General features: G+C 36.5%; 1 protein-coding gene across 1 annotated transcript in view; it reads right to left on the reverse strand.

The window, feature by feature from the left end:
- Positions 1 to 15,844, reverse strand: part of MAP3K1 (mitogen-activated protein kinase kinase kinase 1) — a 61,850-nt gene that overhangs the window by 23,596 nt on the left and 22,410 nt on the right. Inside the window, 1 exon segment of the mRNA XM_065739872.1 lies at positions 776 to 926. Coding sequence (XP_065595944.1) covers positions 776 to 926 — 151 coding nt within the window.

Below are 15,844 nucleotides of genomic sequence, written 5' to 3' on the forward strand. Positions count from 1 at the left end.
CAGCCCCAAGGTGCTGGAGTTCAAGGAGTGTTTGGACAGCGCCCTCAAACGTGGGTTTCAGCTTTTGAGTAGTCCTGTCAGGAGTCAAGTGTTGGACTCTATGATCCCTGTGGGTCCCTTCTAAATCAGGATATCTGTGATTCTATTACTCTAAAATTATTTATGAGCTACTAACATGAAAAGTTATACTCACAATAATACAGACACTCTGGTAAACAAAGTCTAGCAGAGTAGAAACTTACATAAAGGACTTACTCAGGTTTGATTGTTCTTGTTATTTCTAGAACAGCTGCAGGACGATTTTTGTTTTCATGTAACAAAGATATACAATACAAAATCTGGAAAATTTCAATTTACTATTTTCAAGCTATAGAAATACAAAGTAGCTAAATCTTTAAAAAGGAATGGAGAGCCAAACACTATTGTGCAGTTCTGCACTGGCTTTTTCACATCAGGAGAAAAATCTACAACAGCTGCTGACGTTAGAGGGCAGTACTGCTACAGTTCATACTACAAAATCAGAAGCATACAGCTATATGTTGGTTTTATTTTATTTTTTTTAAACAGGCTTTAACAAACATGTACATTTCAGAAAGTTAGCCACAGCTTCCTGTCAAACAGCTTCCTGTCAAACAGCTAAAAAAATGAACAGGAAGATCACTATTAAGAACTACAATTTCTTATGCAATTCTCTTAAGAGGTTTCTGAAAGAAAAATGTAAGGAACTTTCATTTGTCATAGTTACAGATGATGCCCTTCCTTCATTGTCACTTACCACAGGGCCTCTCCTGCTCCTTCTTTCCAACCATTCATGCTTCCAGGCTGGCATACATGTTGCCTTGAGTTTCTCCCTGATCATGCGCTCTTCTGGGCGGTCATCCATCTTCTGCAGCCCCCTGAGGGTTTCTTTATTCTCCATGTCACGACTACAGCAAAGAAAAAATTATAGTCATACAGCTATTTTTACTGAAGGTATAATACCATAGCATTCTTAAACGTGCTATCGTATTCTGTTTCCTTTCAACACGCCTACTAAAACATCACTTCCAACTCACTGTAGCAACCCTTTTAACAACTGCTGCAACTAATGTGGTGTCCTTCAGTTTGCTGAACAGCAGCTCTGAGGAGCATTTCTTTAAAATGCGTGTCATGCTTGTAACACAGGACACCCACTAAAAATGGAGGTCTTCATAAACATTAAATCAGTACAAAAATTACCCTATATATCAGATTATTCTGCAAAAGTTTCAGAAGCGTTATGATGGTTCTTGCACTGACAATTCAAAACTTTCCACTTCTATTTTTAAAACATTTATAAAACACAAATAAATGAAAGTTTACAAACTTACATCTTTACTGGGTGCTCACGCATGCAATTTATATACCTCTTCCCATACATAAACGCCTCCTCAAAATAAAGAGGGCTTGCGAACTAATACATACAGTATGTTTAAGTCAGGCACAGGAGTCATGAAAGTAAGGCTGCTGCCGCTGAGAGTTGCTTTCGGTGACTAATGACTCAAACGTGCTGCCCGTCAGCTGTAATTACAGCAAAATTCACAGCAAGTTCATATCTGTAAATTGAAAGTGTAATTCATCTGTATTGTACTTTTTTGACCTACAGCCATGTAGTTGTTTGTGACTGCTGGCAACAACAAAGAAGCAAAAAAAATTATCTCGGCCACTGAAAAACAAATATGAGCAGTCTAGAAGATTTCCTGATTCTGTTGAGCTATCTGCTAAATTACCAGAAAACCACATTCTTAAGCAGGAGCACATGATCCAGACCCACCCTCTTGATGTTAGCTTGTCTTTATGCAAGCTTTACTAAGTCAACTCTCAGAATGAAGTTTTTTTTCAAAACAAAGTCACAAAGAGGAAGATAATGCTAGATAATTCAGCTGCAGTGTAAAGCAGCTGCATATTTACTGCTGCTTCACACCTGAAGTCTTCAACATCTAAAACAATCAGCTGTGCAGCTGAAACTGCGTTTATGTACTATATGACACGTGAGCTACTACACATTCTCTACAACATCCCCTGGAATAAAAAGATGTTAAAATTACAATGTCTACGTTCATGAGCAGTGTATTATGAGGTTCAGCTATTTGAATAATGAGAACGTTTCATTGGTCAGAAAGAGAGCCCTCTTGTTTTTTCTTCTCTTATTGTAGAGACAAAGGAAACAAAGTATTCTGAGGCAGGAAATAACTCTTCCTGTACAGCGCTGAAATGTAATAAGCATATGGAAACTGTAAACAAAATACATTTTCTTTCAAGCAACATCTAAATCTACCATTAATAATCGATTTTGGACACAGAACTGTGTCTAATGATTAAAGACTTAGAAGTGTTTATAAATAGGAAAACAATCCACCATAAAATCCATTCCTCATCCCCAAGACAAGTGGTATGCCTTCTGTTCAAAACTAAAGCAAGTGATATACAAATTATTTTTGTTTCTGCCCTGAAATTACACTATTGTTTCCAAGAAGACATAAGAACAAGTGATTTTTCATTAACAGAAGAGACATTACAGCAGCAGGAAGAGACCAAATGCGCCTAAAAGTGTAGAGCAGGGGAAAAACAACTGTGGTCTAGTCTTACACAGGGCTGATTTCACATTTTTATCTTCAGTTAAAAAGAAAAAAAAAAGTCAAAGAACTAATCTTGTCTGCATAAAACAGCAAAGCTGAAAAAAGTGTATACACATATATATGCACGATACACACACAAATATAGGTGTTAGTGAAAAACATATAGCCTGTTTTTTGTATTAGCCATGGACCATTACACTTGCATGAATACACTGCATACAAGAGAGAAAACTGCAGCAGTGAAAGAATGGCACTGTATTTCATTTGTCTATATAAGCACGATTAACTTCCCAACTGATACAAAAAAAGTCTTTTAGAGGCCCTTGGACTTGAATTCATGAACAATGTAACACAACAGTGAAGGCCTCACAATCTGTACTTGTTCTCTAAAAGCAGAAGCAGCTATCTTCCTCTCATGTGACAGTTAAACCAATCTGCTCTTGCCTGCACAAAGACCTCTTGTGCTTTTCTTCCATGCAGGTGGGAAAGACCAACAGAGTCTGAGAGCTTTTGCTTAGCAAACTGAGATTATCTTTTGGCAGTTTACAAAGTGCTCCAGAAAGTATTTGTATTTTAACTCCAGCTTGGCTAAAAGTATAGTTTAAGTATTCTTATATTTTTGTACCTCCTCATTCGCAGGAAAAAAAGTTATTATTTCATGAAGTCCCCTGCATACATCCTCATTGCGTGACTTGAACTTACAGGGTTGTTTTGCTGTCGTTGTTGTGGTTTTCTTCTAACTATAACCTGAAACAAAACTTCACCTATCCCAGTCCAGCTGAAGTTCACTCACTTGACAGTTAACCAGGCTGCCAGTCCCCAAATCAATGCATGTTAGCACCAATTACAAATGGTAAAAAAAAGTGCAGTATATACAGCTCAGAGGACCCTTTACGTCACAGGCACCCTGATCTCCACATAGAAAAACGTATTCTTAAGACAAGGTAACAATGTAAGCCATGGCCAGGTACTACTTGATTTGAATAGCAATGACATACAAGGGAACAGGTCAAAAAGCAAATCTTTGCTTGCTCTAGGGAGTCTGACATTTCTTGAAAGTGAGATTAATGCACTGTATGGAAGCAGATTAATGCAACACTTTGTGCAGCACAGGAGGCAAAACTTTGTCCTTTGCTGCTGTCCTGATTTTGAAGCCTTGCAATCACTAACTGAACAGTTAAATTACTAACAACTGGTTCTCTATGGATCACTGATTTAATATTTTAACATAACGTATACAATACATGTTACTCAGAAAATTGTTGTGAAATAAACAAGTTTTACTTCTGAACACATCAGCGAATTTAACACTAACTCTTTGCAAGTATTCTTCTTGCAAAGGGTATATCTGAAAATACAATAAATAAATAAATAAGCTGAACTGTCACCCCAGCTTATCTTTCCAGGCTTCTCAATGCTTAGAAATTGATAGCCTTGGCTTTCTGCTATCTTGTTTGGGGGAACCATTTTATCCAATAACCACATTGGCTCAGATTTATTTATTTTTTATCAGCAGTAGTAAAACAGGAAAGAGGTCTGGAAGGGAAGATCAGTCTGCTATATCCACCAGAGCTTGTCAGCAGGGAGGGAAAACAAACAAACAAACAAACAAACAAACAAATAAATAAAAGGCTGCTGAATAAATATGTATATATTAGTATTTGTCTGAAATAAGTAACTTGCATAACAGCTCTCAAATGATGGATGACCACAGCTGAAGTAAAATATTTAAGACAAGAAATGGTCGTGCAGCATCTCTATCAAAGAACAGTACTAACAAAGGAAAAGATAAAAGTATCACACATTGCATTAAGCTGAAAAACTCACAGGGAATTTTTCAACCTGACACTGAATGATAACTGCCACAAGACACCAATAAACACATTACTTAATAGATACTAATGAATCCAGCTTCCGAGAATAGCTACAAGGATTTCAGCCAAATGTTACCTAAGTGTGAAATTAACTTCTATTCTTCTGTTAGTGTAGCTGACAAATACAGAAGGGAAAACAACAAATAGTATTTTTTTTTTCCTTTTCCTATCTGCCTTGGCCTCTCCAATAGCTCTTCATCACCTTCCTTTGAGAACAGTACAGACTCTCTTCTTCATTTGACCAACACATTGCACTCTGAAGTTTACCAGAAGAATGTACTGAGTGGTAGGCTGCACCTAAGGTTTGCCAAAAAACAAAAATCAAACAACAAAAATCAAACAACAAAAAACAAAAACCTTATTCCATTATTCAACACAATTTCTACAGTGCACATGGGAAACACGCAACTGTTTTATACTGATCAAGACCCAAGGCCACTAGATTGTGCAGCTTAATTCTTTACTTAAAAATATATATTTAGTCATAATTATGACATGACAAACTCCAGGTACTCAGAGAGAAGGATTCAGTTCATTCCAGGGGAGCAGAAGAGATGTGCGAGTCCTGCACAAGAAATTATCAGGCATTACTTCAAAAAATGCAGAAGCATCATTGAGAACAAAGATCACAATACGAACGCTTATGGACAGACAGCTATGCAACTGGTTTATCTCTATAAATGGTTATACAATTGCAAGCATAGACTAGCAGAAAGGGATTCTCCCCTTGCTACGTCCTCCAGAGCCCTCCTCTCTCTAGCTGAACATGACAAGCAAGTATTTGCTCATCACCTAACTCAACTTTACTTTTAACAGTCAAATTCTTTACCCATGTTACAATTTAATCTCTTAAACGCTAAACTGAACTTCACCTTCAAATTTGTCAGTCATACTCCAATCAATAAAAGTGTTTTTTTTTTTAATGACAAGAGTTAGAAAATTTGAGGTCAGAAAATGAGTGGTCCTTGTCAATGGAGAAGTCTGAAATCATTAGCAGAAAAGATGGCATAAAAGGTATGGTAAAACTGAAAACAGACATTGATGCAGATCATCTATTATATGTCCATATACAAAGTTCATGGGAATATTCATTCTGTCTTACTAATGTATTCTTTCATTCTGTCTTACTCTGGTCCTACTTTTAAGCTGAAATTGCTTATTGTGGACTGGACAACTATCCCACGTATTCAACAAGGAGATAAAAGTATTTCTCGGACATTTTGACATCCTTAGCCCCACAGACAATCAGACATTTTAAAGAGAACTTATACTTTAAATCAGCTTAATAGGGGTAGGAAGATAATACATTCCCATTTCCAAATGGTTTGGCAAAATAAAGCACACATGCAAGTAACCTGGATAGACTGAGCTACACATATTTTTCCAAAGCTACAACCTATTAAATCATCTCTGGAGGAGTTATAAACAGGAAAGAGAATTCAGACCATTCTGGCACTGCAGAGTTATCAGATAGTATCAGCTGTCCCAAAATTGCTTCTAGAATGAGAATTCTAAAGTTCTCTCAGCAAAAGAAGGTCATAAAAATAGATCATGTGAGACAGCAAATAAAAAAAGCTTATAAACACGTTATTTCTAGCAAAGAAACATAGCAGCCTAATTCCTCTAAGTCTTAATAACTAGTTAGGCTGTGAATAGTAAGCAAGGCAAATGGAGAATCAAAGAAAAACAGCAGATCTTGAAATGATTTGAAGCTAAGTTATAAAACCTAACAACCCAAGCCTTGCCTTACAGAAGGAGGCAATATATTTCAAAAAGCTTTAACAAGTTCACTTTTTTTTTTTTTTCTGAAGAATAATTTTAACTCCACAATTCCAAAGTAAAAATGAGGTTTCTATCCACAGCTGTATTTGTTTCAGGCAATTTGTATTTGTATTTGCTCTTGACAATTCTAACAAATAGTTCTCTATTAGTTGGTCCAAAGTACTATTTAGAAGGGATAAAGAAAAGCTCATTTATGCCAATCATCCCAGTTTGTTTTCTTATTTACATACCTGGCCTGTGAAACAACATTAATCTTCTTTTGTTTCTCAATATTAAACCTTTTTCAAGCTTATGCTCTAGTTTGTTTAGATTATGGACAAGAAATATCAAAAGAGAAGAAAAAAAACCCATGAGTTACACTGGAATTACTATCACTGAGTTGATTTCTATTTATACAAGAATTCTGTAATAAGTTGTTTTAAATAAGCCCTAAAACTCGCCAAGAGATGTCTGTGTTACTGACACTCACCACCAGAGGCTATTCAAATGCCCTTGTCCTGCAAAGACTTGTGCATACACTGAACTTTGCTCCAACAACCAAAACGGACAAGACAGTTCTACATATTTCTAACTCTGGCATAAAAAACTTTCCAGGGGTACAGAAGTGAAGTACGACATTCTCTTCCTCCTTCTTTCGAGTAACTGCTAAGTGAAGAAACACCACCACATCTGTGCAAACAGAACTCTTTACACCCTTATGCCAGATCCATCACAGACAGCTTATTTCTGATCAGCAGAAAGTTACAGGTAAAATGTGCTCTTGACATGAAGACAAAGACCAAGGATCTTTAGTTCCTAACTCTGGCATGTATAATGCTTTTGCAGGCTCTACAAAATACTGTGTGCTGTATGAGAAGAACACTACCTTGCTATTCAACAGGGAGAGACAATTTGGGCATGTCTGTCAATTAGTCTAGACACAGGCCGAGCATACAGTAACTACACCCACTCTAACAATGGCAGCTGCTATTAAAAATGTTTATTTTTGTAAGATAACAGCAAGTGAGCATGACAAAAAAATGACCGGAAAAGGCATTCAAAGCGTCTGCAAGCTTATGGCTAAAAATGGTTATGGTCTCTGTAACTCCTCAGCTTTGTTAAAATCCATAATACAAGAAGAAAGTAAGCACACAAATATTATCAGGTGATGAGAGTACTCAGAAAGGTAGCTCAAGCAACAGAAATAGAGAAAAGAACAATTACCAAATACACCTATGACAATAAAGCAAGGAAGCAAACTATAGGACGCCAAGTACTTGGCCTGCTCCTCACCAAAGGCATACTGGTTTTTCTTATCATCCTCAGTGCAGTTCTGACAGAGGTTTTTATTTAGAAACTTTGCTGTTAAAAATGGCACAGGAATGCAATGTACTTAAGTTTTTAACTTTCAGAATGCATACTTCATTAGAAATATAATTCTTGAGAGTAACTAACACACTATCAGAGCTAAAAAATTCAGTGAGTTCACATCCCTTCTGTAAGGGTCTGCAGAAAGGGATATCTTCAGTATTTGCTTGAAAATTGACAAAAATCGCCAAAGCATTCATAAAGCTGCATGAAAGCATATTTCTACAGAAACATCATTTTAGAATTGTTCCAGCAACTTGAGGAGGGACACAATGATCCATATAAGAGATCAGAAAGGCCCCATATGCAAGTTTCAGAAGAGCCATTCTCTTCCAGGATGCCAAACACATCTTCTTGTAAGTTGAGCACCTGGGAAGAAGTTTCACAAGTAACAGCCACTTCAACATTAAAGACAGAAGTAACACACATCTAGAAAGATGTATGAGCCCAGATATACATTCCACTTACAAAAAGCACACTAATGTATGAAGAACAGTCTAACTCCCTGAAGGCATACTATGCAACAGTAACTAGAAACAGCATTAAACATTCAGAGAGAAACCAAGATGACTGAAGAAGTAAAAGGTATTTCGTCAGCTGGCTGTTATTTTTTTCCCTATCTGTGAAACAACTAGTAAATGCAGCAAGCACAATTTCTTTTTATCTAGCAAAATGAACATGGTCCTACTACGTTTATATTTATGACAAAACATTAGTACCTGACATAAATGTGTAATGCCTCTGTTTGAAAGAAGATTAGTCTGATTTGTGTAAGTAAAAATGCCCTCATTACCTTCACATTTAGGTTAAGACAGCGACTTCCAATGGACAACTGCCAACATTCAGCAAGTTTTGTGGGCCACCAAGTGCCTCATCATCCCTTTGTTTCCTGACTCCCCTGCTCAGTGAAGGTATGGTTCTTCATGCCGGCTCCACACTCTGTGTTTGTCTATACCAAAGGCTTTGTGAACCAGTTATACATGAGGGGGAAACAGAAAAAGCAAGCCAACATGTGCTGCAAAAAGTCTGATAACAGTTCTGACCTGCGCAGTAGTGTCTTCAGTTCTGCCTGTCACAGTCTACCAGAAAACACTTAGGCTGCTTCTCACTTCTCGCTTTTCCTTTTGAAACTAACAGCAATTAATAATAATAGCTTTCTCAGGATTTCCAAGCTCTCCAGCTACAAGAAATTGACACTGGGTAGAGTGCTCATTTCATAAGATTTTGTGAAGGGTCACCATTCTGATTAAGCCACCATGCTATTATGAACACTGAAAACAATTCTGTATCTAAGGAAGTACAGAAATACATGACCAATGTGACAATATAAACCACAGTGAGGAACAAAAAGCTGCCTCCCAGCTACTATATTACCCAAATATTCTGGCATATATAGCTACATGGAAATTGGATCAAATCCATATCTAATTTCATCTGGAATTTTAAGGTGATAAAATACATTGAAAATAATATTGTTGTAAAGTAAGTAATAAACTTCAGAATGTGCCCACTGCAGATATGTTTGGCAGAATCATAAAAAATTTCTTATAGCTACCCAAAAACCTCTTTGAATAGGAATGGAGGAAAGTATTCCAGAACTGATGAGTTACAGCAGTAACTCACACTTTCAGATACATTACTGGTAAGTAAAAGCAGAGTAGCTAGATTTACGAATGTCACCTTTTTACTGATTCTAAACAAAGAGTTTTAAAAAACATTTTTAATTTTAAACAAGCAGGCAAACAAAGAACTCAGGTTGTCTGACCATAAAAGAGTGTTCAGAAAACTGTAAAACTGGGAAAAAGTCATACAATTGGAAGTAATATTTTTTGACAGAAATCTCAACAACACTTCAACTGCAGCACTCAGGTTGTTCTCTCAGATCCAATACTCATCTACAGCAGTGAAGTGATTTATAGGGAAGTTTTTTTGCTCATCCTAACCCACAACTAAACAAAAGAAATGATTATTCTATCTTAGAAAAGGAAGTTGTCTTACAAAGCTGAAACTACATCCAAATATTATTAAAAACAAAAAAACTAGAGTCCACAGTCATACTCCCACAGAAACGTAAAGGAGCAAATCCAAGCTTCCGATATAGCAGTAAAATAAAATCTCTGTATTCAGAGTTTCTCAAACCACCACTTACATCCCTATAGTACATCTTTCAAAAATCTATTTTCTTTGTTCATTCAGAAATATTGTCAGCTAACCAGTGGATTTATTACATCCTGTGCTTTATGTATGTGGTTCAACACTTCACTTCTGTGAATATATAATTGAGGCTTCATGCTGAACTGAGAAAAATGTCCATGTAGAAAGAACATATTGCAAAAATATTGAGCTTTGTCAGAAATCAACTGTCAGCATTCAAGCTAATATCCAATATGTTATTGCTTACTTATCAATTATCATTTAACACCAGTGACATCGTCATGGAAAAATTTGGTTTTAAGAATGGCAATGCAGCCAACCCATGATAAGGTATGGATCAAAAGTAGCTATAAAATACACAGGATTCTCAAACACTACTTCAGCTGTGACAGCAGCATTTAGTGGAGTCCACAGTGTCAAAGAAAAGATAAACACACAAACGTGCTTTCAGATTTTTAAACTGCTTTTACACATAGCTCCCACTGTCCCAATCAGTGGAAAAGCACCTTCCATCAGTAAGCAGATTAGTAGACTAATAGCATGAGTTTTGCTTCTGTGGTTCATTTTATTCATTTGTATTTGACATTTGAAGTCCTTAGCACAAAAGTCCACTGTTAACAGCATACATCCGCTGGAAATATATCCTCATTTCTACTATAATTTCTCTCCATATCTCAGTATGTCACCTTAAAAAATAGCCTTCTCAATTACTGTCTTCATGGAAACATTTGAAAAGACTTACAGCCAAACTACAGATATTATATGTACATTTGTTAGCCTCTTACTTGTGAATGACATTACTAATGATTATTCTTATTAATTAGACTGTTGGAACTATTGACTGTGATTCTATCAGCAGTGGAATTAAACAGCTTCTTGCATTTTATTTAAAACTGCTTTAGAGAAACTTGGATCCTGCATTACAGACATTTTATTCAAATTATCCCTGCATGCTTTTATCCTTATAAAGCATCAGCTTTGACTTTCAGTTTCACAAGCACTGTTTTTTACTTTTTATTTTTAGAGCAGCTGCTTACAAGGCAAATTAAAGCTATACACAACAAGTAAGCAGACACTATCAGTCTCCATATGATATATGTTTCATTTAGGCCGGTATAATGAAGAATGCCTGCTACACCGAAGTCCTGTGTAAAAGGAAGTGTTTCAACTTTAATAGTACAACATGGCAACTGCACAGGATTTCAAGGAGTTTGAATACAGTTAATTCACAATCTACACTACAAATCCAATTCATAGAAGGACAAAAGATAAGAAATTTGGGTCTTGCTTACAGCCACACATATGTGGACTGGAGGGAAATACCACTGCAGCCTTTGTATGACCTCCTCTTAGAGACATTAGCCAACACTATGGCTAAATGAAACGACAAAATACTGTTGTGGCAGCATCCTGCAGGCATTCAGAGGGATGAGGAGTGCTCCACTCTGTCAGGGGTGATACACAGTAGGCAGACAGCTTACTACTACAAGAAAGTAGATTTCTAAGTGAAGCTTCAAGTGAAAACTATTTTCTATACAGATCAGTCAAGGATAACCACCTTTCTGACTACATTTTTTAATTTGACTTCATAAAAATCAATTTATAAAGAAAATATTAATGTTCAGTTTAAGAAGAATCTCTGTATAACTTATGTTTTAAGAAATCTGTCAATCACAGCCTCATCCAAGACCCAACACTTTCCTTAGTCAGCTCATCAGAAAACATAAGGACAGTTGTACAGAAATGTTGAATTTTAACTCCCCCATCTCCCCTAAAATAAAGCGGACATAATTTGCAATATTCCAACTAACAGATGTTACAACAAAAGGGAAATTTGACAAGTCTATCCATACTTCAGCAGATGAACAAAATAACAGTCAGCTAGGACCTTTAATTTGAATTGGCTTAAACAAAACGTGTATTTAGTGGCTGCATGTGCCAATGAGTTGATCTGGATTGGAAAATTCTCATTTCTATTGAAATGTTATTGGCAGACTCGAGTAGCAAGATCAATTTCATCACACTGCTTCATCTCAGATTTGATTTTATCTCATCTCACTTCAATATCTTAACCAAGGTACCCACATTTCATCTCTTACCACTCTCATATCTGCCATTCCACATCCTCTAAAGAAAAGTTACTGCTATGGGTACTCCAGGTTTTCAGTTAGGTTACAGACCTAAATGTTGGCCATAATCTATTAAATTTTGAAGTGCTTAAGATGCTTTTAAATATGGAAAACAACACTGAGTATTAATATATATATAAAAAAGTGGAGTGTCTATAAAATATTACATGCAAGTAAGATCATTGCTGCTAGAAATCTGCAGCTTGAATATCTGCCAGAATACTTAAATCAACTACCAGAATTAGTATGAGAGTGATAACAACCAGGGAAATGTATCAGGGAATTTAAATACTTAGGCTCAGAATAAACAGAGGATGAAAGAGTCAGAAGCTAACCTAACGTGGGTAGGTAACTCATTAAAACCACTCCGTACACCATCTTCTCAACAGCAATGTCAGTTTAAGCATTTCTTCTCCCTACCTCAGTTACTCATTTCTATTCCTTTCCATCACTCTGGATATAACTTTTAAAAACTGTCAAGCCTGAATATGGAGTGAAAAATGGAAAAATGGATAGCACTGAATACAATTTGCTCTCCCAGGTAATTTACACCACAGTCCTGTAAATATTTCCCAGGAAAACAGACAACATTACTACTGATCAAACAAGATTTAGTCATTCCTTCAGACACAATCTCTTGCTCTTCCATTTTCACATAGCATCTATATACTGTTTTACACTTTTTAACAGAGAACATGCCCCAAACACAGCAAATGAACTTCGCAAATTGGAGAATGCTCTTTTCATAGGATGTAGAAAGTTTTACTACTATAACGAAGCTGTAGAAACAGGTATAACAGTCTCTCCCAAAAACAGGGCTTTCAACCTGACTTTAAACTGTGCAAGACAGTTGGGACCTACAGTCAGGAAGTTAGGGGTACTCTAAGACAACACTACAAGAAAAACATTGAGGCCTTAGAGCATGAAAAACATTCTGAAAGCAGTTAATATGATTTATTATTATTATTATTTACTTTTCAATTCAAGAGGTTACTCCTAAAAATATGTATTTCCTTTGCTCACTGCTTTTAGCAGGAAGAACTCCTTTTCAGGGCAGAAAGGAAGTGTGACAATGATCTGAAGACAAAATAGGAATCTACTTGCATGCAACTATAGCTACTGCACATTCACAGGGCTTACAGCTGCAGTCTGTGACTTCACAGGACCTCCTATGAGAGCACCTTTATTAAGATCATTCTATAAGAACCAATAAAGTTCCCCTAGACCAGTATCCTACATCAAGGAGCAGCTACCTGTGCACAGTGTGCTCCTATCACAAAAAAAACTGGAACAACCCTCCCCACCAATTCTTCCTCTGTTTTACCAACAATTGGTGGCTCCAGGGAGGAATGAGAGGAGGATACCACTGCACTGGTTTACTCAGTGCAGATCTGACCTGCTGTAAACTTTCACCTCCTGGTTTGTATGTAGGCTGTATGCTAAAAACCCACAGCATGTCACATGTAGTTACCCAAGATGTTAAAAAAGATTAAGCTGACCTCAGGGAAAAAAAAAATATAAGTTTACTTAGCATACCATAAAACCAGAAAAAAAAACAAAGATTGATGTTAGTCAAGATTAACTGTAGTGCATAAAGATATGTTAGATACAAACGCACGCAGTTTATTCCGTGCATTTTATGCAATGGTTTTCCATAGAACTGAAGGCTGGAGAACAAATCCCACAGACAGAAAACAGAAAATGAGAGCTATGCTGATGGAGTAACTTAAAGGATTCCCACAGACACATACATCTTGAGCTCTCAAATAGCTCTGGGGAGAAAAACACAAGGCACAGGCTTTGCTTTTTGCAATGCTCATGTAAGCATACCAAAAAAGCTATTATGCACAAATACATTTAAACTGCAACAAAAACAAAACAACAACCACTCCAAAACAACAACAAAAAAAACAAACAAAAAAACCCAACAACCCACAATGTAGTTAACTCAGTATGGAAAACTACAAACTCCAATATACTACAGAAACAATAAATATAGTATTTCCCACCAATATATACAAATGAATGCATTAGTTTTCCTTGAAGCTTTGTTCCCTGTAAAGCAACAGTGGATGAAGAGACACATACTACTTAAGGTTAGGACATCTGATATATCCCCCGAAGTGCTTTCTGAATTCAATGAATGTTTCACTCAACATACCAAATTGGCGGTCAGGAATTCTGAATGACTTACCTTACCTTCTGGGGAGCAAATACAAAGAGCCCAAAACAGCAGAGCAAGGAAAGCAAGTTTCAGTTCATGAACATTTTACTCTACGATAACCGCACTATAGCAACGCAGTCTTAGAAACAATGTCTGATTGCTCCACGGCTTCTGAAAAGTTATCATTCCTGAGCTAATAAAAAGATGTGTATTTTTGGTAGCTTACAGTAGTTGATAAGTTTTCTGCATTTTTAAGCCACTTAAACCAGTTTCCTTACAAGTGTTGAAAATATGAGAAATCCTGTTTTTTCTCTTGGAACGTGTTCTTAGGGATCTTAGCAGCTCTTCCTGCTCTAGGCATTGAAGTTACTGACAAAGCACAAGAGCTCTGTAATTTCCTGCTTTGCAAAACTATCTAAACTATTAAGTCACTTTCTCAACTTGTAATAGGCTGACGGGAATAGATTAATGTACCTGGATGGTACATGGATGTTGATATTGTTTCATTATCACACTGAAAATGTCACCACAACTATGAAAGAAAGCTTACATCGGAATTAAAGATGAACAAAAATGTAACCCAAATTCCTTAAAGAATAAATAACAAAAAGCAGCCTCTTCCCAAGGCCTGAACATTATAGATTAAAGGCATCTTTCTTGGTGAACATCAATTCTCTCTGTGAGACATAAATATTAAAAGGACAAATGCAGAAGCTTTGATACACTTATGGAAGCTGTATTTCAGATACTGAAAGCATGAAAACAAATTTACCAGTGGAAGTTAATAAAGGCTTCAGAAGGAATCTTCTCCTTCCAGAACTGGGAAATGAAAATTCTTTGTGTAGAAGTCAGCTGCATGTATTCAGACTCTCCTGACTAAGAAGAAATCCTTCTCCTTCCTGTGTAACACAAAATCTCAGCTCATGGGAGGCAGAAATCTGGGAAACAGACATTATTTTCAATTGCTGCCTTTCTAGATTTCTAGTGCCCTTTCTATGGATTCTTACATTCAAAAAACAACAGAAAACTAAACAAAACAACCAAGGGTTGGTTTGGACAATGCAGAAATACAGCTGTTTGTTTTAACTATTACAAAAAGGGAAATGTGTGCGACAAACAGATTTACGTGACTTTTATATAATTGTTATAAACAGCAGAGTACACAGCTGACTCAAAGTACAAACCAGTTTAATAAAGTTAATACATACAATCAGCATAGAACTGGGTTTTGCTATATGGTATGATCTGTTGAACTCCAGCTTCTCCTTAAAGACTCTCTTAAGGGATAAACAGTTTACTACAACAGCAGTTATTAAGAATACAACAGGAAATATTAAGATGGAGATCAGCACTTTGTTTTCTCACACCACAGAATACATTCATGGGGAAGCAATCTTTACAGTAGGCCTTCAGTCTCCTTGCATCAACTCCATGGCAAACTCAACAGGAACTAAAAGATTCAGCTGCATGAAGAAAGCTTAAAGTACAAGGCACTTCTTGTCTGCATTTTATCTCATGAGACTTAGAGTGTTTGTAGGGTTTTTTAGTAGTTCATTTAGGAACAAGAAATTCAGATCTTGTTCTCAGGAGAGGAGGGATGACATTTCACTGTTCATAAAATGCAAAAATTTATCTTACAAAATTATCCTCTTTACAGAAGAAATCGAGTGTCTAAAGCATCTAGATGAAAGTGGCAAAAGAAAACATTACCTAATATGAGAGGTGAGAGTTACTGTGCAAGGAGCAGCAGGTCTCCATCTAACCACACCTCCAGGTTCAGTGGATATCACACACAGA

This window comes from Cyrtonyx montezumae, unplaced genomic scaffold (genome assembly GCF_038088225.1).
Source record: "Cyrtonyx montezumae isolate F1298 unplaced genomic scaffold, pur_monq_1.0 scaffold_25, whole genome shotgun sequence".
In the NCBI taxonomy this organism is placed as follows: domain Eukaryota; kingdom Metazoa; phylum Chordata; class Aves; order Galliformes; family Odontophoridae; genus Cyrtonyx; species Cyrtonyx montezumae.